The 25,962-nt window shown below is 53.7% G+C and overlaps 13 protein-coding genes across 13 annotated transcripts; 5 read left to right on the forward strand and 8 right to left on the reverse strand.

The window, feature by feature from the left end:
• Positions 1–1,618: 1,618 nt before the first annotated feature.
• On the reverse strand, positions 1,619–5,245 carry VC83_03086 (uncharacterized protein). Its single transcript, XM_024466735.1, has 5 exons — positions 4,907–5,245; positions 4,788–4,832; positions 3,661–4,714; positions 2,596–3,570; positions 1,619–2,539 (listed from the first exon to the last, which is right to left on the reverse strand). Exons 1-5 carry the CDS (start codon positions 5,105–5,107, stop codon positions 1,752–1,754), a joined length of 3,063 nt encoding a protein of 1,020 aa, XP_024325264.1. The 5' UTR covers positions 5,108–5,245; the 3' UTR covers positions 1,619–1,751.
• On the forward strand, positions 5,246–6,568 carry VC83_03087 (uncharacterized protein). The gene is made up of 2 exons (XM_024466736.1): positions 5,246–5,651; positions 5,739–6,568. The coding sequence occupies exons 1-2, from the start codon at positions 5,516–5,518 to the stop codon at positions 6,158–6,160; spliced, it is 558 nt and encodes a 185-aa protein (XP_024325265.1). The 5' UTR covers positions 5,246–5,515; the 3' UTR covers positions 6,161–6,568.
• A 102-nt stretch (positions 6,569–6,670) lies between these two features.
• On the reverse strand, positions 6,671–7,616 carry VC83_03088 (uncharacterized protein; the record flags this gene model as incomplete). Its single annotated transcript, XM_024466737.1, has 2 exons — positions 6,671–7,425; positions 7,487–7,616. The coding sequence occupies 2 exons, from the start codon at positions 7,614–7,616 to the stop codon at positions 6,671–6,673; spliced, it is 885 nt and encodes a 294-aa protein (XP_024325270.1).
• A 1,062-nt stretch (positions 7,617–8,678) lies between these two features.
• On the reverse strand, positions 8,679–9,053 carry VC83_03089 (uncharacterized protein; the record flags this gene model as incomplete). The annotated part of the gene is made up of 1 exon (XM_024466738.1): positions 8,679–9,053. The coding sequence occupies one exon, from the start codon at positions 9,051–9,053 to the stop codon at positions 8,679–8,681; it is 375 nt and encodes a 124-aa protein (XP_024325271.1).
• A 468-nt stretch (positions 9,054–9,521) lies between these two features.
• On the reverse strand, positions 9,522–9,914 carry VC83_03090 (uncharacterized protein; the record flags this gene model as incomplete). The annotated part of the gene is made up of 1 exon (XM_024466739.1): positions 9,522–9,914. One exon carries the CDS (start codon positions 9,912–9,914, stop codon positions 9,522–9,524), a length of 393 nt encoding a protein of 130 aa, XP_024325506.1.
• Positions 9,915–9,929: 15 nt separating this feature from the next.
• Positions 9,930–11,097, reverse strand: VC83_03091 (uncharacterized protein). The gene is made up of 4 exons (XM_024466740.1): positions 10,653–11,097; positions 10,457–10,599; positions 10,151–10,389; positions 9,930–10,091 (listed from the first exon to the last, which is right to left on the reverse strand). Exons 1-4 carry the CDS (start codon positions 11,047–11,049, stop codon positions 9,983–9,985), a joined length of 888 nt encoding a protein of 295 aa, XP_024325505.1. The 5' UTR covers positions 11,050–11,097; the 3' UTR covers positions 9,930–9,982.
• Positions 11,098–11,201: 104 nt separating this feature from the next.
• VC83_03092 (uncharacterized protein) lies at positions 11,202–12,560 on the reverse strand (the record flags this gene model as incomplete). Its single annotated transcript, XM_024466741.1, has 1 exon — positions 11,202–12,560. One exon carries the CDS (start codon positions 12,558–12,560, stop codon positions 11,397–11,399), a length of 1,164 nt encoding a protein of 387 aa, XP_024325504.1. The 3' UTR covers positions 11,202–11,396.
• Positions 12,561–13,114: 554 nt separating this feature from the next.
• VC83_03093 (uncharacterized protein) lies at positions 13,115–14,197 on the forward strand. The gene is made up of 2 exons (XM_024466742.1): positions 13,115–13,690; positions 13,766–14,197. Exons 1-2 carry the CDS (start codon positions 13,427–13,429, stop codon positions 13,787–13,789), a joined length of 288 nt encoding a protein of 95 aa, XP_024325503.1. The 5' UTR covers positions 13,115–13,426; the 3' UTR covers positions 13,790–14,197.
• A 496-nt stretch (positions 14,198–14,693) lies between these two features.
• On the reverse strand, positions 14,694–17,197 carry VC83_03094 (uncharacterized protein; the record flags this gene model as incomplete). The annotated part of the gene is made up of 2 exons (XM_024466743.1): positions 16,706–17,197; positions 14,694–16,631 (listed from the first exon to the last, which is right to left on the reverse strand). Exons 1-2 carry the CDS (start codon positions 16,883–16,885, stop codon positions 14,694–14,696), a joined length of 2,118 nt encoding a protein of 705 aa, XP_024325510.1. The 5' UTR covers positions 16,886–17,197.
• On the reverse strand, positions 17,198–18,552 carry VC83_03095 (uncharacterized protein). Its single transcript, XM_024466744.1, has 2 exons — positions 17,829–18,552; positions 17,198–17,774 (listed from the first exon to the last, which is right to left on the reverse strand). Exons 1-2 carry the CDS (start codon positions 18,225–18,227, stop codon positions 17,487–17,489), a joined length of 687 nt encoding a protein of 228 aa, XP_024325509.1. The 5' UTR covers positions 18,228–18,552; the 3' UTR covers positions 17,198–17,486.
• Positions 18,547–21,621, forward strand: VC83_03096 (uncharacterized protein). The gene is made up of 2 exons (XM_024466745.1): positions 18,547–19,221; positions 19,289–21,621. Exons 1-2 carry the CDS (start codon positions 19,055–19,057, stop codon positions 21,093–21,095), a joined length of 1,974 nt encoding a protein of 657 aa, XP_024325508.1. The 5' UTR covers positions 18,547–19,054; the 3' UTR covers positions 21,096–21,621.
• A 62-nt stretch (positions 21,622–21,683) lies between these two features.
• VC83_03097 (uncharacterized protein) lies at positions 21,684–22,037 on the forward strand (the record flags this gene model as incomplete). Its single annotated transcript, XM_024466746.1, has 1 exon — positions 21,684–22,037. One exon carries the CDS (start codon positions 21,684–21,686, stop codon positions 22,035–22,037), a length of 354 nt encoding a protein of 117 aa, XP_024325507.1.
• Positions 22,038–22,281: 244 nt separating this feature from the next.
• BOI2 (polar growth protein) lies at positions 22,282–25,728 on the forward strand (the record flags this gene model as incomplete). Its single annotated transcript, XM_024466747.1, has 3 exons — positions 22,282–22,348; positions 22,538–22,681; positions 22,743–25,728. 3 exons carry the CDS (start codon positions 22,282–22,284, stop codon positions 25,460–25,462), a joined length of 2,931 nt encoding a protein of 976 aa, XP_024325502.1. The 3' UTR covers positions 25,463–25,728.
• Between the last annotated feature and the right edge of the window lie 234 nt (positions 25,729–25,962).

Below are 25,962 nucleotides of genomic sequence, written 5' to 3' on the forward strand. Positions count from 1 at the left end.
TCGAGGTTCGCCCTCAAGCCACGTCACCACCAAGTCACAGCGGAGCTCGTCTGATTTATTCAGACTTGGCTCTAACTGAAAGCTTAACTCGCAGCTTGTGACAAATTCTGAATGCTCTCGCACCGTTCTTCCCTTATATGGGGCGATCTGCCGGGGTCTTATGCTCTTCGGCAGTCCCCCGTAAGAGACAGAGCTGGACGACGCGACACTTTGATCGTCGACGGGAAGGATTGGCGGTAGAACCTCCGCTACATCCCCATCTTCCAACCGCTTCTTTAGCCGCTCAATTCGCTCGGCCGCCTCCTTGAGCTGAAGCTTCGCGAGGAGTTCTTCCTCAATAGCCTGGGCGGTTGCTAGCTGGGCCTCGATCCCTTGCTGGCTTTCAGCTGGTGGCAGAGACGCTGCTTCGCGACTGCCACTCCCTTCGGTGTCTGCGGTCTGAGTGCGGGTGCGTGGCGGCATGGTTTCGGCTTCTCTTTTGACTTCCCTCACTGGGCTACTCTTCCTAATCGTAGGAATGATGGAGCGTTCAGAATGTAAAGGACTTCTTGGCGAGTAGGGCAGTGGGAAGTCACGGGAAGGAATATACGTAGAATCCTGGTCTATTGATACGAAGACTGAACGCTGACCTTCCTCCGAAGGTCCGCGTTCCTACTATATAGTTCTACGTGTCCTGTCCGGACCGACATGCCTCCGTCTTGGCACTGAAGGGCACGTGAGTATTGCCCGCACGTGATTCGGTTCGTGACAGATGGGCCCCAATAATTTGTCAGAGGAATTGAGCTGCGTGTCGGTAGGTGGGTGTCAAGCGTTTTTTTGTCTCCGATGAGCTGTTTGGAGGTAGCTCCCGGGCGTGAGGCGTTCAGGGGTGAGGGATGGGGGGGAGCTGTGGGAGGTAAGGTAGGTTTGTGAGGTTGGTTTCCGAAGTAGATAGGCTTGCGAGGTAGGTTTCCGATGTAGATAGGTTTGCGATAGGCTTGCGAGGTTGCGTGATAGGTTAAGAAGGTAACTTCACGGGTAAACATTTTTGGTGCAAAGTCGAAAAAGTGCCAATCCAATTCATCGCTACTGCCTGCTTGCTCTGCTATCAAAAAAACATGCTCTGCGCTGCTCTGCTCTGATCTGAAACGACACGAAGAATATAACTTACTGCTAACAAAAACAAATCCCCTCCCCCTCCCCTCCCCCTCGCCGCCATGCCCTCGTATATATCCTCACCTTCTCAGGCAGGCGCGCCCATGTATGTCCCTTTTCCCCCTTCCCCCTTTCTACAAACCCCATCCCCATCCGCGATCCAACGGTAACCCCAGAGAGCCCCCCAAAAAAATATAGTAAGGAATATATAAAATCTCTTTTTTGTTTTGTTCCCGCCCACCTGTGCCCATTGTTGAAATCATCTCCGATGTTGAAATCGCGTGTGCACGTACATTCATCATCCCATCCCATTCGCCGTGTGTGGTCGCCGGCACGGTCCGGCCAGTGCCTTCCTCGTAGTCCTTCTCTCAGCTCTCCTTTTTTTAAAATCGAGGCGCTCATCTAGTACGCCCCCGGCGGCTTCTGCAGCACGGCCGGCAGCAGGTCCGCCGCGCCGTTGACGACGCGGTCGGGTGCCAGACTGCCCTCGATGCGGCGCTGTGCGTCGGCGCGGTCTTTTTCGGAGATCTCGGCGTCGGGCTTGCGCATGTCGGGGGTGTGTTGGTCTTGTTGGGGGTGGTGGCCGATGGACATACCGACGCGGACCTGGGGCGTTGTTAGTTTCTTCTCTGTATTACAGTAAGGGGACATACCAGTGTCTCCAGAGCCCCGTTGGAATTATCCACGAGGTCGTCATCGAAACGCATCGCGCTCGGCTCAAAGAGGACGAGCAGCGTGCTGCCACCGAACTTGAAGTATCCCAGCTCCTCGGCACGCTTGACCGTCTCTCCCTTCTTCCGTGTGATCACCGTGCTTCCCACCATCATGGCACCGACGCAGATGACCATGACGCGGCCGTGGTCAACAGAGTCGATAGGCACAACGACACGCACGTTCTCGCCGTAGACATCGAGCGCCGAGCGGATCGCCATGGGGTTGACAGTATAGTACTCTCCCTCGATAGTCTTGGGTGTGCCCATGACGCCGTCGACGGGAATATGGAAGCGATGGTAATCTTGTGGCGCCAGGCGGAAGATACCCAGCGCTCCATTGGTATACCGCTCCACGTCTTCGGGGTATGCGTTCCCAAGAAGGCGCTTGATGGAGAACTCGCGCCCCTTGACCCAGATCTTGGTGGCGGTATCCATTTGGTTGAAGACGACGGAGCGGCAGTCAGCGGGGGAGACGATGATGCGCGGATTGTCGGGCGCGGAGCAGGGGCGCGCGTTGGGCTTCAGTTCGCGGTAGAAGAATTGGTTGAAGTTCTTGAAGTCTTCGATGGGGTAGAGCACCTCGGACATGTCGAGTTGGTGGAAGGCGATGAACTTGGGGATCTCGTTCTTCGAAGCTGGGTCGTCGTATTTGACGCCCTGCTTGACGCTGAGACCACGCAGAAGCTTGCGAACTAGGAGGTATTAGCATTGCTCCCAATCGCTCATAGGGGTAATCTCCAATACATACTTCTCTTCTTCTCCATTTCCCTTGACTTTAGGCCTTTGTACAGCAGTCGAATCCCAAGCCGTACATATATACTCATCCTCTCTTCATTGATATGTCCAGTAATACGGTCCTGTACTAGAATATTCGCGGAATTCGCACCTAGTTTATACCCACCATACGAGATCTTGGTGATAACCTTGGAGTACCACTTCCGCTGGGCCTGGCTCGATGTGACAAAGCCTGCCATGACAATATTATTGACCTGTCGCCAATCCTGGCTTGCACAGGTAGCAATATGTGTGATAATATCGGCGTCGGACCGCCTGTTAAGGCGAGGTTGGTGGCAAATAGGGCACTCCTTAATCTCCACGACGTGCTCTTCGTCTTTATCGTACAGATCGTACGAATTGCTGAATTCGCCCTCTTCAAGGGGTGTGCCAATCTCCGCATTACTAAGTTCTGCAGCATCGACCTCTTCCGCGGGTGTTGCCTCTGACTCTTCCTGCGTTACCGGTAATGACAGACTTGACGAGGCAGCGCTTCGTCCAAGGCGCTGTTGGATCTGGCCACGAACCTTGTCAGTTGCAGATTGACTCTGCTTGCTCTTCATTTCGAGTTGGTCCTCCAAGCAAATCACTGCCTCGTCGTAAGAGAGCATGCCCTCTTCATCATTTAGCATGTGAGGGAACCTCTTGAAGAACTTATCAATAGTCGACTCCTTAAGCGTCGAGCCGAGCGTATCAAGCATAGTGGTGAGTTCGACCTTGCTGATGCTACCACTATCATCGACGTCGTATTGTCTGAGCATCGATCGCCAGAACTGCTGTCTCAGAGCCGTATATGGTAGGTATTTCGCCTTGAGATGTAATTCCGGCTTGTGCTTTTCCTCCCACTTCTCCATGTTCTTGAGCTTGAGCGGGATGTGGAACGTATGTAGGTCGGGGTCTCCTCTCTCCTCGGTACTATCGGTTTGCTCCAGGGCACTCGGTGGAATTGCTTCAGGGGTCAAGTTAGCTCCAATTTGAGGAATTCCTTCATTGGTCACGCTGCCTTGGGTCGAGGGTTTTGGGGACAACGGTGGTCTACCTTGCTTATTCAGGCTCTGTGACGAAGTCGTCCGAGACAGAGCTATCTTGAACCTTGATTTGCTCGACGGCTTTGGCACTGATCCAGAGTCTGGCAGTTCCGGCAGGTCGTAGAGTCCGGTGTCCGGGTCAGCCTTTGGACCTGTACTTGTGATATCTTGAATCGGCACGCTAGCCGCACATATGAAATCGTTGCCGGAGAGCTTGTCGCGGTCGACAACCGAGAAGGATATCGAGTATGCCTGCTCGTGTCGGAGAACCTGGAATATCATCTTTTCGTTAAAGACGGGGTTAAGCTTGTGGCGGACGACTCGGGTTCTGTAAGTCTTCCTACCCAACGACGCAACGACGAAGGGATCCATGTCAAACGACGTCCTCGTCACGTTCCGTTCCGGGGGCAGGTCAGTAACGCCTGAGATTTCCAAGCATATGATCCCAGTCACACTACTCGCTCCAACAAACTCGTATAACTGGTGGGCTTTCCGTTTCTTCAGTCCTCTTATCCTCCTCCGCCTCCTCTTCTTCTCCACCGTTTCCGGCTTCGAAGGGTCGTCGACCTCGTCGGCCGAGCCGCTTCGCTCTTCGTCTTCGTCATCCTCATCCTCGTCACCGGTAGGGCTGGCATCGTCACTGCCTGACTTGTTGGGCGTAAGGCTATCGTTCTCGATCCCAGCAATAGCCCAGAACTTCTCCATGACCTGGGGCGGTGATGCCCCGGGGGTCGACGAGTCGTATAGCTTGAATTGTAGTTGTACCTCCCCGGAGATATTGCTATCCTTCTTCTCCTTCCTCCTACTGCCACCCCGTTTGCTCTTCAGCGGATACCACTGCGCCTCTTGCGAAACCTTGCCATTAGCAAATATATCCTCCAATGCCACCTCAAACTCCCCCATATAGTCCTTTCCGAACCTATCCTTGTCCCAACACACGATGTCGAGCAGGAGGTCCTTGATGCTGGAGACGGGCAGGTCGCACAGGTGGTTCCATTCGGGGTTGAGAGTCTTCGGCACATACTGCGTCGTATCTCTAGTATCGCCCAGCGAGATAACCAGGAACTAGACAGAAATAACGTCCGTCAGCTTCGTGTCCGCCATCGTGGCCAAGTCCAAGGAGCTATCTATCACTTACCGGATCAGAAGTACCGTTCTTGTCCTTGGCGGCGAGGTTCTTGCCCTGGAAAGCCAATATTGTCAGTTCCTTGGCTCCCTCAACCCCAAAAACGCCAAACCCCGACAAGACGGACGTACCCTCAACACCACGATCCTCAGCATGAGGCCATTGGCCAGTCCTCCGGCGGGACTAGCTTCGCCTTTGTTGTGCATGGTGGAGTTCTGGGACGAGGCGGGAGCACAGCTGTTGGCGACGGAGCTGCTGTTGTTTGGCGCTGCTGTTCCTGAACCTCCTCCGCTAGTATATGACTTCAGGCGAGAGGGGATGATGCGAACCATTGCTGTCGATTTAAGTATTCTTGGCCCCTCATAAAAGGCCAAGGTAACACAATGGCTCTACCCGCCGCCCTTGGCATGGGAGGGTGGTTGATGGTGGTTGATAGTGGGCGGTAGTGGGCGGTAGTGGTTGATAGTGGTGGTGGATGTTGGTCGGTGCTGGTCGGTGCTGGCGGTGCTGGTCGGTGCTGGTCGCGGTCTCTAGAGTTCCACATACACTAATAAATTGCTCTACTACATACTACAGTGGATAGCAGCCAGCTTGTGAAGGATATATACTACTTTGGAAGAGTAGTATACTCTTCTAGATCAGCACTACTGAAATGGTCACTACGAAATGGTACTATTCTAGTATCAACAAGCTTCGATAGGTGCGATTGAGGGGCGGAGCGATGGACGCCATGGGATGCCATGGATGCCATGGATGCCATGGACGCCATGGATGTCATGGATGCCATGGGATGCCATGGACGCCATGGATGTCATGGATATTCACGATCTGCAGGATCTGAGCTAAGTTTTTACCCCGCAATCGACATCATCGAAGGTAACTTAATAGAAAATCCTACATCTCCGTTACATGCGCAGGCTTCATTTATATATAATTCTTGCAAAAATACTAACTACTCAGCAGACTCATCAGCGCACATACCCCCCACGCCGAAGCAAAAGCTGAAGAAACATCAGTACGACAACATTACGTCCCTCTCACCGACTGTACCACGCACTGCACTGTCTGCAGCTCAGTCTCAGCCCTCCCACCGCTTCCAGCCAAACGCGCCGTTCCCACCACACCACCCTGTCGCAGGGCTGACAAAGATTGGCCATCATGGGTATAGCTACCCTCCCGCTCCAATGGCGTTCCCTAGTGAAGATGTGGCACAAGGTAAATCTACATGTGACGGGGCTCATTCATACATCTACTTTACCCCTCCATCGACTAGGCCATGGTGTCACATTAATGAGTCTGTGTCTCGGCGGCGGCGAGATGACGAGAATCGCAATATCGATGTGGGAGTGATACTAAAAGCAATATCGACGTGGAAGTGGAAGTGAGATGCCGCAATATCAAGTCTGTGTTATATCACTCCACGGGTGCTATCGGCTATATGCACCCACTGAGATATTATACCCTGCATTACGATATCCCTCGTACTGTTCTAGCCTCCCCAGCGTTGCCAGACCTCCTTCCTAGCCGCCAAGGATGGCTCAGCCTTATCCATTGCGCGTCCCGCCTTGGGTTGGTCGTGGGATTTGGGTTTCAATGCATGTAAACAGGCCGCCGGCATCCGCGCATGTCCGTGTAGCACAGCCATCCGGGTGAGACGGTGGTTAGAATGATCATCCTGTTCTTTGCCTAGAGGAGTAGTAGAGAGAGAAAGTTGAAAATATTGGCTAGTGGTAAAGCTGCTCACATGCATCCCGAGCATCATACAGTATCACAATACAGTATCACTATAAAGCAATTATATATAATATCTTGATATCTAAATATCGCCCAAAGCAGATGCCACCGTCACGCTAACGACGCCCACCCCCCAGTCTATCCCTTCCCCCATCACCTCGTCACCGACTCACAGAGACTCTCCTCCAGAAGTTCGCGCGTGGGTTAAACCTCGCCGGCTTCCCCTTTCCACCCGTCTTCTTAACATCGTCCTCCATAATACTCTCAATCTCCCTCTGCACATCCGCAAACGTATCAAACCCAATATACGGAATCTTGTGCTCAACACAGTACTCCTCGAGCCTCAACCCCTTGCGCGCAAACAGCACGTCCGCCTCGCGCGCGGCTGGCAGATCAGACACGCCGTCGCCAATGAAGACGATCAGCGGTAGCTCATCGGTAGACGCAGCCGTCTCGGCAGACTCGCGGTACTCGGTGATAGAGCGCGCCTTATCATGCCCCAGCTCCGTGTCGTGGCGCCAGATAGGCTTCCACTGTGACCCATCCGGCGCGATGTCCGCATCATTAGCCACGATCTTAATATGAGACGACTCCTCCTCTCCGAGGAACTTATCGAGGACCGCGCGGAGAACCGGCTTGAGGCCCGCGGAGATGACATAGAAGGGGATGCTGTTGGCGAGGCAGTACTTGTGGAATTCGCGGAAGTCGGGGTCCATCTCGAGCTTCTCCTCCATGACCTCGAAGCCGTCCTCGAAGGGCACGTTGAGGGAGCTCCACATCTCCTCGGAGACGTCGCGGAAGGAGCGCTCGCCGGATTTTATTTGCTCGTCGAGGATGGCGCGCTGTTCGCTGCCGCAGCCGTGGCTGTCGAAGAGGATGTGCCCGGTGTCTTGCATGAATATCGTGCCGTCGAAGTCTGGGGATCTGTTAGCTGCCATACGCATCGCACCCGCTACGCACATGGGGGCAAATCATACCTGAGAAGCAGATCACCTTCCGCTTGTTGCTGGCCGCTTCCGTTTGTGTAGTTTCATAGCTCGTTCTCGCAGAGGGGTCCTCGTTCTCGCCCTCAATCGGTGGCGTCAGAGCAGCCGGCATCGTGTGCATTGGCGGGGTATAATATGGACTCTGCTGTTAAATCTGTCTAATCTCTCTTGTATATATCCTTCCTTGTCAACAAACAGTTGCTGTTAGCAGAAAGGCTTTCAAAATCTTTTTGGTTTAGTGGTGCAGTTGAGGGGGGGTTGTCGTGGCTCCCCCTAGGTTATATCATACAGTAGACCATTAGATATCCTCTCGTCACTGCCCTCCAAAGGCCATTTTTCAGGCACACAACGCCTGGATTCGGAGCATCATTGGCCCACAATGAGAGGGTTCCAGCCGGATACCGTTAGTGGGTCTAGAATGATACCCACTGTCTCCACGATGATAACGAGGATGGGCTTCGGTCATGGAGAGGCGGTAAGCTGCATTGCATGTCCATGTGAGTACTCTGGCCTTGCATCGTCGTGGCTTTCTGCGGCTATGACGGCAAAGGGTCAGGAAACATGGGAGGACTGATGAGGTATAACGGCCCGGAGATATCGTGAGCTCACACAGGCGGCACGGGGTCGGACGGACGATTAATCAAATCCAACGGGAAGCACACGATTCGGACCAGAGCGATCTTCTAGGCCAGTTGTGGTGCACAGCCGCATGCTCTGATATGGCAAGGTAGCTTTTGCATTGGCATTCAATAGAAATGCATGCTGATTCGCATGGGCAAAAAAAAGAAGGGGCAACCGTGGGGAATATAAAACGTCTGACGTCATGATTGTTGATAGTGGTGTGACCATGGTGGGTGGTGGTGGTTGTGGTTGTGTGATAAATCAATATTGGCCGCCAAGGGACTGGCCGGATCTAAGTGCCGTTCCGTTACCAGCAATTCCCTTGTTGGTCTCGACCGCTCACACACCGAACTTCAGCAGGGGTTTATGGGTTCAGGTTGTCCACAACCATTTCATAGAGTTGAGTGTGATGCTCCTATCATGAGAAATCCTACAATATCACCTAGTTGCCCCGATTATATCGTAACCACCAGCGACTCTTTGGATTGCTAGATCTCACGATTAGCTCTCGGATCGTAATTGTCGATAATAGCCTGGAGGGGGGTGGAGGAGACAATCCACATCATCTGGAGGCCTCGCATTTGGAGATCTTCTCAATAACAGGTTTCCTGGCAATGATCTCATCGAGTAGGGTTTTAGTCACAGTCCCTAAATCTCGATAGAGCAGCAGGATGTCGACAACACCAGCCACGCTGAGGGCTCCAGAATCCTTAACCTCCTTTATACTCTTCTCCATATTCTGGAGGGCAATGTTGGCGGCTGCAGGATATTCATAGTCGGAAAAGTCTTCGGGATCGTACTTGTGGACTGCCTGCTGAGCAACTCCAGGATCAGTCCATAATGTTTTGAGGGCAGTTCTGAAGGTGTCGTCGTCGATCTTCTCAATGACATTGCTAATCGGATGCGAATAGGCTGTGGCAGCAAAGCCAGCTAGCATGCGAGAGTGATAACTGACAACTTCATCTTGAACGGCGACTGAAAGGCTTTTTGAAGTGAGATCTCTGGGACTGAAGGGCAACAGTCGAGCTTCTGTCTACAGAGGAACACGAGAATGGGACAGAGGAATGGCGTTATATATAGGTCCCAGCCGGAGGTCTATACCTCTGCCACCGTTTATTGAGACAAGTTATCTTGTCATACCCACCCAATACAGGCCCCTTGATGTTTGATTTGGCTAAAGCACCTCGATTGAGACGTCTCAGCTCGGGGCGCCCAACTGGGAGACGAGATGCAGTGAGCTTAAGCCCCGGATCATGCAGTCAGTGCCTGGCCCGGTGGCATATAGGAGTGGCCTATTCCAAAATGTCCCCATTGTCGATGCATGTGTTGTCAAGTGAGAATCATGTATCGTGTCGTACGTATTGGCCTCAGCCCCGTTCTAGTCACAAATGTCTCACATTACCTCTTATCTCGGCGCGAATAGGCGAGTTCTAGGCCACGGCCTTTCAATAACCCTGTTGAGGCGATGATCGTATGCTGAACCACCACTACAAGACCCAATGTATGCTGGCGTCGGAGAAGGCACGGTCCGTAGTTCGTGGAGGTAGCTGCGAAGATCCGCCTGGGTCGCTCTGCGTGCTTCGTCGTTCATGCTGGGCCAAGCATCCGTGAGAGGACTTCCAGAAATCGCGCTCATAGAGAACCAGCTGCTTGGACTCGCATCGTTCTCGTTGACATAAATTTCAAAAACGGAGGGGATAGATGTACGTTGGCGAACAAATTCCATAGCCTCAACCTCTCTATGAACTTGGCGAGACCTGCATGCATATGCGAGGGACTTCTTCGTGGAATAGGACATTTTTAATTAACTGGATAATTCATTGATTTCTATTGCACCGTGACGCCAGTTTTCCGATTTCATTCCCATCATGCCGCAACCTTGGCCGCGAACTTAGACGCCGCATTATCAAAGAGGCCCCTCTTCTCTTCCACTCCCTTAATATACGGGTGCTCGGGATCCAGCCTTTGCAAGCTCCTGAATGAACTGGTTAATGACAAGGACTTCGGCACGGGGTGGCATATTCTTTAACTTACTTCACGTATTCACTGCGGTCTTTCCCAGACAGAATCGACAGGACAGCCATGTTCGCGATCACATCGGCGTTCTCGGGGAATTGCTTGATTGCCTGGCCCAGAGCGGCCTCTGCCTCCTCGAAGCGTCCCAGGTGGATTTCGGAAACGGCTTGTGATAGCAGGGCCAACGTTGCTGCTCCTGAAGGGGCTTGTGCGATCTCCTCGAAGACATAGAATGCTTCTTGATACTTCTCTCCGCCCTATTCAACGTATCAGTTAGCTTCCTGAATCTCCTGAACCAGCAACGCCAAGCTATCAAATACGTACCACCCTCAGTGCAACCCACGACTCCGCGATATTGATCAACAAGTTATCCTGCGCCCACTTCTTCGCCGCAAGCACCTCCTTAAGAGCAAGATCGGTGCGATTTTGCTGTAGATGTATCTGCACAATAAGCGCAACAGCCTCCACTACCCATCATATCAGCATTGTAAACGTAACCCCCGGAACCATAATAACTCACAGTTTCCCTGATGCTGCGACAGCAAAGCCAGCGCCTCCTCCGTCTTCCCCTCACTCTGCAGCACCGACCCCGCCAGCAGCTGCACCGTCGCATTATCCGGCGCGCTCGCCGCGAGCTCCTCCGCCGTCTTCAGCGCATCTTTCGTCTTCCCCGTAGCATGCTCAGCATACGCCTTCGCAGCGCTATACTCCGGTCCGCTCTCCGCATCCTTGATCTCCTCAAGCGCCTCCTTTGCTTCTCCCAGGGCGACTTTGGCGCGGAGGGCGAGGATGTGGGCCGGGACCTTGTTTTCGGGGGACAGGGAGGCGGTGTCGTAGTCGACGACTTCTTGGAAGCGGCCGGCGGCGAAGTGGTCGCGCAGGTCGACGAGCTCGACTTCGGAGGAGAAGGGATCCATTGTTGTGGTGTGTGGTGGTGGAGGAGGGGGGTTTGGGATGGATACGTGTTGACTGTGTTGGAGAGGGGTGCGGGAGTTGCCGAGAGGGTTAGGAGAGGTCGGGGATTATTAGGTCGTGGATGGATCTCAACCTCAGTCGATAAGAGTCGATTGTTCTCAACTATGTGAATATGAGCCCGCTAGAATTGAAATACACGATGATTCGTATATACTTAAAAAAACAGCAAAGGTTTTAGGTATTTTCTCGAATATATCAAGTTCTTCTTTCAGCATACGTCCTATACAAGCCTCGCCGGAACTGAGAAGCCAACATCAAAAGCTATTTGTACAGAAGCTAGGAATGAATTTCAATTCCTTGTGTCCTCATTTTTGAATTCCGACCCAAGAAATCCTCGGACACCTTCCCAATACTTCCTGACAGTAATCTCTGAGCGGTACATTGTGGACTCCCGAGTGGCATCTGCAGCTGTTTCTTTCAGGAGCCTCTTGAACAGAAGAGCTCCAAGATACTCATCGATCTCATTGTGTAAGGTCTTCATCATCTCGCCCTTTCCATAAAACTGTCTCCAGCTCTCCAACTTTGCAGCTTCATAATCATGCACAACCCCATTCGCAGAGATTTGGCGCTGGTTTGATCGACTTCCCTCACTCGGCTCTTTTTGATTCCGCAACATAAGCGGTTTTGGAACAAACTGTGGAAACTCATATACTTGTGGCTCATTTTTGTCATCAGGATATTCATGGGTTGGGGCGTTTGTAGGCCACAGAATGCCACGGGATTCAAGCTCTTCTCGGTGGTGGATGATGTGCATGTATTTCCTTGCATGGAGCTCCTCTTGTTGATGGACGAGGCGAGCATATTTCTTTGCCAGAAGCTCTGCTGTCCTTTCTGCTTTGGTTTTGATGACAATTTCGTGCTTTGAATCCAGGCTAGGGCTTTCCAATGAAGTTACACTGCCTTCAATCTCTTGTGACGTGTTTCTTGTACTTGGTTCTAGCCCCCGCTCTAGCTCTTGCTCTGACTCTTGCTCTGATTCTTTGTCGGCTTGAGGAACTGCACGCACAGTGACTTTGGAAGTTTCTGGTGCCTGCTGAGTCTTCTCGTTGTCCGGAAGCTCTTTTCTCTTGATCCTTCCAGGAGAATATATCGCGACTTCAGAAGTTCTAGGTGGCGGATAACTCTTCTTGGTGTGCTCATAAGGATGACTAGAGAATCCTGGAGGAAAAAGCGACGTTGCTGTTGCTGGAGGAGTTTCTGGTGCTCGTCGGTGTGGCCTGTAGTTTGAATGCCTGTCGCCAGAGGGTGTAACCGGACGGTGCAGGGTGGTTTCAAAGGCTTCCTTTGAATTCCAGAAGGAGGAGAACTCTTCAGAAAATGTTGATTTTGGTTCTGGGGACAATGATGGTGACGGTGAACTTGATGCTTCTAGAGGCCGGTGTGCTTTGTCTGTGTCGGCCTTGTTTCGCCCACCGCCGGCTTTCTTTTTCAACTTTCCGAGGAACCGATCCATTGTGAAGTCAGAGAAAATATGATGCTGGTAAAGTGATGCCGGTAAAGTGATGCCGTGGCGGTGATGGATGGCTGGTCTTTGTGACGAGGGCAATAAATTATATCGCAAGGTTGTGGTGATTCACTTGACGCCTACAATTTCATAGATTGGGTGCTGCTAGTTGTAATGGAGTTTCCCCTCTCTCTTGTCATATTGAAATTATGGGAATTATCACTTAATTTTACAATTTCATATGGTAGAATATTTATATAATGATACTATTGTGATCCGGAAGTGAATGTGAATATCAGATCTTGCACATTTTACTGTATTAAATCATCTTACAAAGATGATTCAAACCAATCGTTAATTTTTATTTTAAGGCACTTATAAATTCACTTGGACTGTTCGGACCTTGGGAGATATTCATATTTCAAGATACTATATTAGTTCGAATAAATGGTTTAAAGTTAAAACTCAATTATTATTCATTATACACCTAAAAACCAAAAACAAATATTCACTAATATTTTTGTCACGGGTGGCTTGTGAGAGTCTGGAGCTAGCTCTAAATTGTGTTCATAGGCACTGAAATATATTTGGAAAATATTGAGAATGGAAGTGATTCCTTGAGTCTAATTTTGTCATAAAGTAAGCTTGGTTTGACATATAATTTGTTGTACCCAGTACCAGTCCCTCCAACCTCCCATAATATATCCCATTATACACAGAACCCAATCTTCATCAAACCCAAATCATCCTCACATCGCAATCGCCCCCACAACAGCAACCGCCACTCCAACCACCACCCCCGCAATCCAAACCTCTTTCCTCCCCCCATCGTCAAAAGAACACCCATCAGGCCCAACCCCCGGGCGCACAGGAGTATGATACCCGCAATGGACATAATCATTGCTGAAAGTGCTATATCACCAAAGCCAGTCAGCGTCAGCGTGTCCCTATCTCCTAAGCAAAGCAATATCCTTCTCTTCACCCCGCCTCCCAATACCCGCAGACCCCCAAAGCGCAACAACACCAGACTTGACAGGAATGAAAACAGAGCTGGGAAAACTAACACACAAGACCAGTACGTCACAATATACCAATGCTGCACCTTCCCATCCGGCCCCGTTGGCTCGGGCACGAACTCCGTGAGTGTCTGGCTCGTCACTGAGTGCAGAGGCGCTATCCTCCACATATCATCATTCTCATCATCTCCTCGGCAGTCACCGCTTGGGCAAGGTCTGTAAGGTCTGTGATGGGGGGTTCGGAAAGGGAATGCGGATGAGATGGTTGGTGTAACGGAGAGGAGTGTTGTGGTTGCGGGGGTATCTGCTGGGGCGCCGAGGGCGAGTGGGAGGGTGTAGAGGAGGGAGAGGATGACGGGGATAGGAGGAAACCACATTCGGAGGGCCTAGAAGGCGAGATGCCTCCGCAAGAGTTGGGCTTTGAAATGTGTGAAGGGTGGCGCGGGGCTTTGAGCGTGGGTACGTCGATCTGATCGAGGCTCAAAACTGCGCTTTCCACGACCCAAACTGTAGTAACTCGTCGATTCCAATAGCTATAGCAAGAAAGCTTTGATAGCGATGAAGACGGAGAAGCTTTATGAACGAATAGAAGAATACCAAACCTTGAAGCAAGAAAACTGAATACACCTACATATACCCAAACCTCCATGTCTGAATCACCTTTCACACTCCCCAACACTCATCCCCAAATTTCACATGAAGTTGTACAACCTGTACAGACCCCGCGGTGCCTTTGTTTCGTTCGACCCTACGGCCTAAAAATCCGAAACCACCTGTCTTCAGGCACACAACCGATTGACTTGCGGTTGTTGTGTCAGCATGCGCAGCCATGTCGCCAAGACCTGTCAATGTAAACGCCACTCTGCGCGACATCAAACCATTATCGCCAGCCTTCCAGCTGGAGTAGCTTAACATATGATAATTGGGATTAAGTTGACTTAGGGAACTCCTGCCATATCCATTATCCCCCCCAGAAAGCAAACGACAGAACGCCTCGCTATGCGCGTGGTATCGCACTCTCATCCCATCATTATCCCCCCATACACCCACACCGACAGCAAGCCCACTCACTTCCCCGCACCCTCCCCCACCCCTCCCAAAATCAAACTCTCCAACTCCCACGGACTCAACGTACTCCTCCTCCTACTCGCCCTCGTCCCCAACCTCCCCGCCGCCTTCCTCTTCCTCGGAACCTCCACCTCCTCCCCCCCCCAAGATCCCCGCCCTTAACCGGCTCCCTCTCCCCCTCCTCCCCACTCCTTCTCGACGGGGGTGCTAAATTCGTCGCCGCAGCCGCAGAACTCAACTTCGCCGCCTTCAACTTAGCACGCACACGCGCCGCATCCGCTTCCCGCTCCGTCGCCGCCAGTTTCGCGGCTATACTCGCCATAGTCAGCGGGCTCTCCTGGGCCATCGCCGAGGCCGGGCGGGGGGGTCGCGAGGCGCCGGTTAATTTTAGGGGCGTGGAAGCACCCTGGCGGGCGGATTGCTCGGTCATCAACGGGGGTGCGTCGTGGTGCGCATTAGAGGTTTTGAGGAGGGATATCTCGTCGGATGGCGGGGCAGGGTCAGACCGCTCCATTTGGGCGAAGTCCCAGGTGTTTTCTTCGACGATGGTGGTGAATTCGCTGTTGCGCCTGTGGTTGGGGTCGGGGATTGGGCGGAGGGGCGAGAGTTGTGGTGGTGGGCCAGGGGACGATGAGGGCGCGGGAGCCATTTCTGGCTCTGGTTGTCTTTCAGCGACCTGCTCTTTGCGTGGTGCTGGTGTACGACGCGAGCTGCTGATGTCTGAGCTACTATCTGTTCGCGGTTTCGAAACCCGCGAGGTTGAGCTTGGAGGGGCATGAGGGTCGAGTTTCCGCTTCTTCTTGTTGTCTTCTTGTGTGTTGAGGCTACTACTGAGCTCGACCCGCCGTTCGCGCCCGCTTCGTTTCTGCTTTTGTTCCTCAATCTCATCTTCCACAGGCTTCGCTGTCGGCACGGGTGGAGCCGTTATTTGGGGTGTCGGCTCCACAACGAAGTCTTCAGGCTCCTCTTCAAACGAGCTGGCATCGCTCATTTCATCCAGATCTGGCGTCAGATCCTCTCCACCTGGAACCTGCGAGTCGTCCATGGCATCGATATCCGCCTGCGTATCGCCCTCTTCATAGCCATCCTCCAAGTCCTGGGTATTCTGGTCCTTGCCGCATAGGTCCCTGACCGGTCTCAGCTCCAGACCAGCCTTCAGCTCCTCCAGATTAACAGTCTGTCCACTCGTCGCCATCCTCTTCCTCCACCCATCCATCATCCTTACCGCATCCCTCCACCTCGACTCCATTCTCTCCCACCCCTCTCTAAGACGAATAATCTCATCCTCGCGCACCTCCACCTCCTCAAGAGGCACGAAGCTCGGATTCGTCAAAAGCGTCCGGAGGTGCTCAATCACCGAATCAATCTCCGCCGCAACATTCTCATAACTGCCATCAACACTAATCACCAACTCCGCCCCCCTCCCCCCCCGCTCCTCCCCCTCCCACCCCGAAAGCGCCTTCAAACTCTCCACCGTCGTCCTAAGCAACATCCCCAAATTCTCGCTCTCCTCACTCAACCCCTTCGCCAGCTCCGTCAAAAACTCATTCGTCTCCTGCCTAAGATCATAATCACTCTCCCCCACCGCCACCACCCCTCCCTCCCCCCCATCCTCCCCCCCAACCCCCGCTAAAACCGTAACAGTCGCAACCCCCACCGTCTTTCCGCTCCCCCTCGCCCGTCCCCCCTCCCCAACATGCTTCTTCAACCCCTCAATAACCCTCTCCCTCTTCCTCACCTCGTTCGCGCACAGCGCCCTCGCCTGCCCAACCAGCACCCGCATCCGTCCCATCTCCTCGCGCAAGCCTCTCGCCGCGCCCTCCGCGCCACGTAATTGAGCTCTTAGCGCCCGCTCTGTCGCTTCAGAGAGCCCGAGTTTTCGCTGCGCTTCGGCGTGCTTGGTTTGGAGACGGGTGAGGTCGGTGGTTTGGCGCAGGGCGTCGGCGCGGAGGGTGCGGATTGTGTTGGAGAGGTTTTCGCGCTGGGTTGCGTCGCGCTGGGGTTCTATTAGCCAATTTGATCCCTGGGAGATGGGTGGGTGAGAAAGAAAAAAAGGGAGGAGGAACGCACGTCTCGTCGCAGGATCAAATCATTGACTACCCCCATAATCCTCCCCATTGTTCCTTCTGAGCCCCCTTCCCCTTGCTCGGGGTGCGCAAAATCAAGGTTCTGTCCATTCTTCAGTAGGCCGCGCGATAAGAGTAAGTTGTTGATGTACACCGACGCGGTGCGCAGGTTATCCGTCTCCATGTCCGGGGTATGTCGGCGCTGTTGGTGTCGTAGAGGTGGGCGTCTAGATGTTATATATCATTCTTCATTCAATCGACAAATTACGAGTTGGCTCGTGGCGTGCGCGGAAATGTTGAAGCGATGTTTCGTGGTCGTGAAGTTTAGTAGGGGTTTCGCGACGGGATGGCAACCAGGTAAACAAATGGTTTTGTTGCAGGGGTGTGGTTTTCCACGAGCCAAGAGCGTTGGACGACCGCACGCCGTTGGAGAGAGAGGGGATGTTTGAGAGGGATTGCAACATATACCATCGCGCTTCTTGTACTTGAGAGCAACTATGGCTTCTTTTACTTGCGAGAACGGTAAGCAAGGGCTACCAAGACATATGCGCGACGGTACTACCATGGTTATTTATGTACACCCGTTCTATTTTACACCGCAGCCGTATTTGCGACTCTCGTCATAACAGAGTCACTAAAACAAATGCAAAGCAAGGCATTGAACAAGCCAGTTCATTAGTGTCCGCGACAATTTCAAATATTTCATCGATCCATTATTCTTTTAAGTTACAAAAAAAGCCCTATCCCAAGGCCATCTGCTCTCAAACTCCATATCAAACAGGGTATTATAGGACAAGCGCAAACAGCGCCGCAAGAGACATGGCAGCAGCGCCGAAAGCGCCCAACACGTCACTCCCACCGATCGCCGACGCTGCACCCGTCGAGGTCTTCGCCGCGGCACTAGAGGTCGTCGATGCGGCGCTTCCTCCGGTGGTAGAGGATGGCGAGGAGCCGGTGGTGGATGCGCCGGAGGAGGCAGCGCCCGCCAAGGCGGTGGCAGTGAGACCGGTTGCGTTTGTGCAAGCCGATGGGATGGAGGCTGCGACGCTGTTTACGAAGTTGACGGGAGCACACTAAACCCAGTTAGCTAACATCTCAAATGGAAGGAGGGGCAAGGGATTGCTTACCTGGTAGAGGTCGCCATCAACAGCATGCTGGACAACCTGGACGAAGCCTATCTTGCCGGCAAACGAATCGGGCAGCTTCAGGTTCTGCTCGCAGTAGGATCCGAGCCCGGTCTGCTCGATCTCAGGAAGGATGTTGACCCAGCCACCAGCGGCCGTCGGGTTGGTGGTGGCGCGGAAGAACCAATTGGCCTTTGGGTGAGTGGTCCTGACAGCAATGACGTCGCCTCCGATGTGGAAGTCGGTGGTCTTGTCGAGGGAGGGCTTGAAGCCGCCGCAGGGACCCGTAGCTTCCTTCTCGTCGTCGAAGCCGAGGGTGGTGGGGTAGTTGAGGTTGAAGTGACCATTGACCTGTGCGACGCCGACGGCGAGGCCGAGGAGAACTACGTTGACGTTGAGCATTGTGACGGAGGTGCTGTGTTTGATCCTTAATTGTCGTGCGACGGTGGATTTCGATGCGAAGGCTGAAAGGGGGGGGGGTTGGCTTGGAATATTATGAGGCTGTGGACGATCAATAAGCAATAAGCGGCAGGGCGGCAGGGCGGCAGGTCGGTCTTTAAAAGGAGGGTCGGTTTGGGGATGAGCAAGTTTAATGGACCCTAGACGGCTGGGGTTGGGGAACGGAAGGGGGGCAAAGGACGACAGATTCAAGGATCGTCGCCGACTATATTATAGCTTCCCCTAGCCACTGCCGGAAGCGGAAGCGATAAATAAACGCACCCGAATCGCACTCGAATTACGGAGACTTACGTACACCCCGGCCCTTTAAGCAGCTCAGCCCTTGATGTGAGAAGCCGTGAGAAGCCGTGAGAAGCTGTGAGCACGTTGTTTTGCGGCTAGCGTCACCGAGCCAAACCGAGTGACTTTGAGCACTTTCTGATTGGCTTCACGCACGACCAGACGCCCACATGGCGAGAATCTACCGTGCTAAGCGTGCAAAAACCATGTCCAAGGCACGACCAGTGATCCTTGACGTCAAGGCTCGAGTCAAGGCTCGAGTTACAGACTACAAGTGGTGCGTGCCAGATTCACGGATGCTGAGGCTGAGGGGGATGACGCCCGGGCGATAAGACTGTGGTTATGTCTCGGGGATATTAATTTCATATTAAATCATACTTTGAAGAAGAAGGAAGAAGGGTCGTTGCGTGCGTACTTGACGTTTTTGTAAAATCATTCATCTACCTTGACGTCAAAGCCGCCCCGTGTTGGTCGCAACGCCCAAAGCCAAGATGGGGATGGATATGAATATGGGCATGGGCATGGACATGAGCTCCGACAGCGCCGCCTTTGTCCATACCAACTCGTCCATGGCGCGTAGCTACTGGTATATCATAGCCGCGGTCCTGGGATTCACAGCTCTTCTCCGCATCTTCCAGATCGCAGAGACACGCACCAGGTTGGTTGCTCCCCTCTCATTCCCGTACAATAATACGTTGAGACTACCATCTGACCGTTATGCACAGGTTACGCTTAGCAAAACTCCGCGCTGTCCAACACCCCACCCGGCCTCGCAATGCCCTCGGCCAAGCCTTCGCAACAGGCAGCGCCATCCTCCGCGAAATCGCCGCTCCAAAATACCACATCAACAACCGCTGGGTGTCATGGCTGAGTCCCCCCTCCCTCGGCCGCAGCCTCATCGTTGTCATCTACATGGCCGTCATCCTCTACATGCTCCTGTGGCACTCCATCACCTTCGACGCATACTACTACGAAAAGGTGGCTTTCCGCGCGGCCTGGGTGTCGGCCACGCAGGTCCCGTTCGTGTACCTCCTGGCGTCGAAAGCCAGTCTCATCGGTCTACTATCCGGTAGCTCGCACGAGCGGATTAACTGGCTTCATAGATGGGTGTCGAGGACTCTCCTCGTGACGGTCACGGTCCACGGCGGCTTCTTCTATGTCGAATGGTACCGCGCTGATTTGGTGGAGGTGGAGCTGCAGATGATGACGATGGTGAAATATGGGATTGGGGCATGGTCGGTTCTGGCGTGGACATTCATCACCTCCCTAACGCCAATCCGCAGCTTCTCGTACGAGCTATTCGTTCTCCAGCATATTGCGGCGGCAGCAGTCTTTTTGTGGCTCCTGTGGATGCACGTCCCGGCCTACGCGCGGTACAACATCTGGTTTGCAATTGCGGCGCTCGTGTTCGATAAGTTAGCCATGTACGCCTGGACCGCGTGGACAAATGCTCCTGCGTCAGGGAGGACGGGGAGCGGACTATCTAAGTTCATCGGACACCGTGCCGAGATCAGGGCTGTGAACACCGAGATGACGGAAGTCATCATTCACGACGTACAGTTTAAATGGGCTGCTGGTCAGCACATCTACCTCCGCATCCCCTCCATTGGGCCTCTGGAAGCACACCCCTTCACGATCGCTAGCGTCTGCTCGGACACGTCTAGCGCGTCCTCGATACAGCTGCTCGTCGAGAAGAGGGGCGGTTTCACAAAGCGCCTTCATGCTGCTGCTACGAAGGAACAAGATAAGGGGGTTACTGCAATCATCACTGGACCCCTCGGCCGTCCGCCTACCTGGGCCGCGTTCGAGACTTTGATCCTGATATCGGCCTCGACGGGGATTACATTCACACTACCTATCCTGGAAAGCATGGTCAATAACACGGATGGCCTGAGCTGCGTGCGTCGCATCGAGATGCTCCATGTTGTGCGCAAACGCGATTCGACAGACTGCTACATCGGGCGTGTAAAAGCCGCTATCACCGCCGCAGAACGCGTCGGCATCGCCCTCACAGTCCGGATCGCTGTGACCTGCGGAACCTCGACCGGGACAAAGAGTTGCTTCGGCTCGAACAACCAATGCCATAGTTTCGACATGGCTCCCAACTTCGCGGTCGAAGTCTCCAACCCCACCGCGGCAGCAGCAGCGACGCAAAAATCAGACGTGGAGAGGGGAATCATTCCCATAGAGACCAGGCCCATCACCCCCAGCACAGATAAGGGCGACTTCACATCCATCATGATCGAGCGCCCCCCCACATGGACGAGAACCAACTCGGCAGAATCCGAAACGACGACGTTGTTGAAAACAAATCGGCAAATCATCTACTCCTCCTCCCGGCCCGACATAGGCGCGTTCATTCGCCGCCCTGTGGAGGTTACGGCGGGGGAGACGCTAATCACTGTTTGCGGGGGGGAGAGTATCGTGGCGTGTGTGAGGAATCATGTGGCGGCTCTGTCGGATGAGAGGGGGGTGCATAAGGGGACGGGGGCGCAGGGGATTGCGCTGTTTACGGAGCATTATTGTTTTTAGAGGGGCGGATGGCGGATGGCGGATGGCGTTGGAATGGATGGCATACCCCTGACTGGAATGGAATGGAATGGAATGAAGGGTACTATAGTTTTGCTGCCGTACCCATAAGATATAGGTACAGTACATCAATCATACCGTGCCTTGAACACGTCATGTGCCAGCGGCGCTGACGCTTTGGTTGTCGGAGGGTCTGAGGGCTGAATCATATAGCGCCCGCCTACTTAGCCCCATGCATGTCGGCGTGTTACTGACGATGATTAAGATTAACTTACCCCATAGAGGACTAAGTTATGCAGCATAGTATTACGGACTATGTAGCGTAATTCAGCAGGAGCAGTTATCCCAATTATGGATAAAATAAGTCAAAAGTTAAGATAAGTCAAGATAAGTTTTAGAGATATATTTTTGTGTAGGAGTGCAGGAGCAGCCGGGCCAGGCGCCATTGCGTGGGACGTAATGTATGTAGATCATATAACAAGTAGATGGCGAGTAAACAAAGGATATTGACAACTCACGCCTGCCTTTGTACACGGTGTACCCGTAACCTGGAACTATACGGAGTGTTTAGATGTAACTTTTGATGGATCGATGACTCGAACTTGCCGGCCGGTGCCATGGGGATGTGAACCTGAGCTCCGAAAAAAAGTGCCGATATTAATACAAACGCCTGCAAAGAACTCACTCCTATTCGAAAAGACACTTCAAGCTACTCTTGTTGTGGACTTTTCGACCTTTACTTCCCTTCAATCGGGTTTCATTCACCAACGTTCCCCGAGTCGTCACCGAGTACATACTTGTACACTGCACTGCGTCAATCCCGCCTTCCACTCCACAGACCACTTCTCGAAATCCCCAACCACGACCACCACAACCACCACAACCATCACAACCATCACAACCACCACAACCACACAACCACCACAACCACCACAACCACCATAACCACCACAACCACACCCCAATCCCCAATCCCTTCCCCAGCCAAGGCACACATCAACAAACAACGCAACATTCCCCACCACCCTCACGCAAACGCCACAAAGTCAAACAACAAACGGAGCCCATCCTCCACACAAAGGACACAAAACCTCACAAGAAAGAAAACTGTAGACACGCATGCGCCGTGTGTAAGGGAGGGCAGCTCCACGCGCGACGTAAGGGACGACGACACCACACCCACTACACAATGGCGTCACCATTGCCAGACAAGACTAAGCCGCGGCCAGAGAAGGGCCAGATTCTTTTGGTCATCCGTAAGTTCACTCCGTGGTGATTCCTACATGGCCGCCCGACAACTCTCAGCGCGCAGGAAGGAAGGGAGGATGCGCAGTGGCAAGATGCGACGACGGCCTCGCGACGCCGGCAGTGGCGACCCTTCACCTCGTTGTCCCCCCTCGTGATGAGGGGGTTTGTTGACCCCAGCTAACCCAGTGTGTACACAGACGACTTCATCGCACGCGGCTCCGATGAATTGACCCTCACGCGCGGCGACCGCGTCGAATTGGTCGAGCGAGATGATGATTTTGGGGATGGATGGTATCTCGGGAAACACCTCACGGACGGCGCGACGGGACTATTTCCAGAGGGTGAGAGAACCCCTTCTCAAGCTCGGCTCTGCGACTGTGACTAACAAGAGATTTGTTGTAGTTTATACTAAGACAGCGCCACAGGGTCCGCCGGTTGTTACGCAGATGCCGCCGGTGGCGGCGGCGACCCCTAGACCCGTGCCAGCGCCCGAACAGACAACGCCTACCGCTGAGACGCCAGCACCAGCGCCCTTGGAGGCGGCCCCGCCACCGGTGGCTCTGGATACGAGGAATTCGGTGCCGGTGGAGGAGGCGACGAAGACGACGCAGGTGGAGAGACATATTAGTGCATCGCAGGTGTTGGATGCAGGACCGCCGTCGCCATCGCCGCTGAACACGCCGCAGTCTGCTAGCCAGACGTACGCCAGCGAGGAGACGTTGCCGACTGTCGTTGAGCCGATTTCGGTGGTACCAAAGAGCGTGGTTTCGTCTGGGGTGGCGCTGGGGCTGGGGCAGGAGAGCCCGGTCATGAATGAGACGCTGAGTGTGATCCAGGAGCATATTTCGAATATGAGTACGCCGAGGAACAGCGGTGGGGGGATTGCGGAGAGGAGGGGGACAAATGACTCGGGGAGCGAGTATAGTAGTCATATTGACAGGAGGGCGTCTTATATTAATGGGTCGGAGACGGATGAGGAGGAGGCGAGGGAGTTTAATCGTGCGGAGGTTAGCAAGTGGACGGCTGCGCAGGTCGCTGAGCATCTTGGTGCGGCGGGAGTGGAACAGGCGCACTGTGATGTGTTCCGTAATCAGGAGATTTCGGGAGATGTGCTACTGGGTATGGACCAGAGTACGATCTTCTTGAAGGAGTTTGAGCTGGGGCCGGTGGGGAGACGGTTGAAGACTTGGCAGAAGATTAAGGCGCTGCAGGATGAGGTTCATGGGGTTATGACGCCTTCTGGGTCTCGACGTGTGCCGTCTATCTATGGGAGTGAGATGGGCTCGGATGTTGGAGGGACCAGGAGTCAGTACTACAGCGCAAGCACGCGGTACTCCTCGCAAAGGCAAACTGGGCGCCTGAGTTTGATGGGCCAGTCTTCTGTTTTTCCTGAGGAGCAACAAAGACCGGGCATGGGACAGAGTCGTCCGTCTGCTGCGTCAATCAGAGAATTCAATCACTCAAGACGACACTCCTCGATCGATTCTCCTACACTGCTAAACCAAGCAAAGTCCCCAGACGGTCCACAGGCAACAACACCAACCATGGCGTCATCAGGCCACAAGAAGCTGCCCTCCTTTGACCGGAACTGGACCATGGGCGACGAAACCCCCTCCGCCGGCATGCGCCCCGCATCCCAAGCCGGCGTCCACCCTGCCGCCAGCGACGAAGCCTTCCCCGCCATCACCAGCACGACGCCCTACGACCTCGACCGGGGCTATTTCTCGGGGACAGAAGCAGAGGGCCGGACGAAGAATGTGTTGCGTAAGAGGACGGGGTCGCATTCAAGACAGTCGAGTTATACGGACGAGCAGAGGCTGAGGAGCGCTACTACTGTTAATAGGCATTCGAGGTTTGGGAGTATTGATTCGTTGCAGCAGCCGCATTTGTCACCGGCGGGACAGAAGTATTATGGTGTTGCTGGCGCGAGGAGGACGCCTTCTGTGGGGTCTATTCGTCCGGCTCCGCCGCCAAAGGATACGCCGTCCCCCATGGTGACCAAGCTCGATGGCATCCCCTTAGCCGGCCCCTCCAAGACGCAGTTTGGTGGCAGGGCGACGGATTGGTTCAATGCAGCAGCGGCGCGAGGAGGCGGTTTCAGAGCTATATCCGACGCGGTGACTGGGAAGGAGAGGGCAAGAAACGGTGTTGACCAGCAGCTCGTATCGCCGACAGACTCTAACCGCTCCCCATCACGAACCGGCTCAAGCACTCCATCCGGCGGACCAAGCTTTGATCTAGAATCCTCCAATACATCAAAGAGCACGATTCTCTCTGCAGCAGCACGCTCAAACCGAAAGAAGGGGAAGAAAGAAACGAGCGCCTACACACGCGGCTTACAGCATATTTCCCCCAAAGAAGCGATGGAGAACTGCGACTACAGCGGCTGGATGAAGAAGAAGAGCATGAACATAATGACGACCTGGAAACCCCGCCTCTTCATCCTCAAGGGGCGCAGATTGTCGTACTACTACTCTGAGAACGACACGGAGGAGAAGGGACTCATTGACATCTCCTTCCACCGCGTCTTACCCGCCGATAACGATAGACTTACGGGGCTGCACGCTACCATCACCAGTGCGATATCCGGCCCGAATAGTCCACAGGGCGCACAAACACCCACCACCGCCGACACCGACGCCGCAGCCGAAGCAGAGAAGGGGTTGAAAACCGAGGCGGACTCGATGTTCATCTTCAAACTCATGCCTCCCCGCACCGGCCTGTCGAGGGCAGTCACCTTCACCAAGCCAACGGTGCACTACTTCGCCGTCCCGAACATCGCGCAGGGACGCCTCTGGATGGCGGCCCTGATGAAGGCGACAATCGATAGGGATGATACGACGCCGGTCACGACGACGTATCAGCAGAAGACGATTAGTCTGGCGAAGGCGAGGGCGATGAGGCATCGGCCGCCGGCGTTGATGAATCTTGAGGAGGGGGAGGAGAGGGTGGCTGGGGAGAGTGGGGGGGGGTTGGATATTAGGGGGGTGGAGTTTGGGGAGGGGGAGGAGGGGGGGATGAGGGGGATGGGAGTGAGGTGGTGGGGGGGGAGGAGAGTCCCGCGGGGGAGGGGAGGGGGAGGGGAAGATGCCTTTGACTGCTTAGGCCGGGCGTCTCTTTGAGGGGGTGGTTTGTGTGTGGCGCTATATGGATCATATGGAAGCACCACCAGACTGCGGAGGAGGTTGTATGTGGGCATGATATGGATGCTCGATCTGGGGTGATGCAATTTTCTGATATTTTTGCATAAAGGATTCAATTCTTCTAATTTAGATACGTTTGGGAATGGGGAGGATGGCCGGGGGGTATATATATATTCCGGATCCAGCTGATACCAATAGATTGAGGGAGATGGGGGACTTTGGGGATTGGGATTGGGATTGGGATTGGGATTGGGATGGAATGGAATGGAATGGGATGATGGGATAAGATACAGATGAAATAGTTTATGAAAATGAACCCTGAGACGCCTTGTAATCACGGAAATAGGTGATCTGGTGGATTGGGGGGTTATATAGTTATATAGTAGAGCGGCAACAAGAATGCGAGTTAAAAAAGAGATTAATCATACAAAGGCGGCGGTCACGATCGTGGGTGACCACCTTCCAACCCTTCCAACCCT

The sequence above is a fragment of the Pseudogymnoascus destructans genome, assembly GCF_001641265.1.
Source record: "Pseudogymnoascus destructans isolate 20631-21 unplaced genomic scaffold scaffold_7, whole genome shotgun sequence".
Lineage (NCBI taxonomy): Eukaryota > Fungi > Ascomycota > Leotiomycetes > Thelebolales > Thelebolaceae > Pseudogymnoascus > Pseudogymnoascus destructans.

Coding starts and splice junctions, on each gene's coding strand:
- VC83_03096 (XM_024466745.1), top strand. CDS start 19,055: ATGGGGATGGATATGAATATGGGCATGGGCATGGACATGAGCTCCGAC. Junction 19,222..19,288: donor ATCGCAGAGACACGCACCAG/GTTGGTTGCTCC, acceptor CGTTATGCACAG/GTTACGCTTAGCAAAACTCC.
- VC83_03095 (XM_024466744.1), bottom strand. CDS start 18,227: ATGCTCAACGTCAACGTAGTTCTCCTCGGCCTCGCCGTCGGCGTCGCA. Junction 17,775..17,828: donor TTGATGGCGACCTCTACCAG/GTAAGCAATCCC, acceptor AACTGGGTTTAG/TGTGCTCCCGTCAACTTCGT.
- VC83_03086 (XM_024466735.1), bottom strand. CDS start 5,107: ATGGTTCGCATCATCCCCTCTCGCCTGAAGTCATATACTAGCGGAGGA. Junction 4,715..4,787: donor AGAACGGTACTTCTGATCCG/GTAAGTGATAGA, acceptor ATTTCTGTCTAG/TTCCTGGTTATCTCGCTGGG. Junction 2,540..2,595: donor GGAAATGGAGAAGAAGAGAA/GTATGTATTGGA, acceptor AATACCTCCTAG/TTCGCAAGCTTCTGCGTGGT.
- VC83_03093 (XM_024466742.1), top strand. CDS start 13,427: ATGATACCCGCAATGGACATAATCATTGCTGAAAGTGCTATATCACCA. Junction 13,691..13,765: donor TTGGCTCGGGCACGAACTCC/GTGAGTGTCTGG, acceptor TCTCCTCGGCAG/TCACCGCTTGGGCAAGGTCT.
- VC83_03091 (XM_024466740.1), bottom strand. CDS start 11,049: ATGGATCCCTTCTCCTCCGAAGTCGAGCTCGTCGACCTGCGCGACCAC. Junction 10,390..10,456: donor CGTGGGTTGCACTGAGGGTG/GTACGTATTTGA, acceptor TACGTTGAATAG/GGCGGAGAGAAGTATCAAGA. Junction 10,092..10,150: donor GACCGCAGTGAATACGTGAA/GTAAGTTAAAGA, acceptor CAGTTCATTCAG/GAGCTTGCAAAGGCTGGATC.
- VC83_03087 (XM_024466736.1), top strand. CDS start 5,516: ATGGATGCCATGGATGCCATGGACGCCATGGATGTCATGGATGCCATG. Junction 5,652..5,738: donor CGCAATCGACATCATCGAAG/GTAACTTAATAG, acceptor ACTACTCAGCAG/ACTCATCAGCGCACATACCC.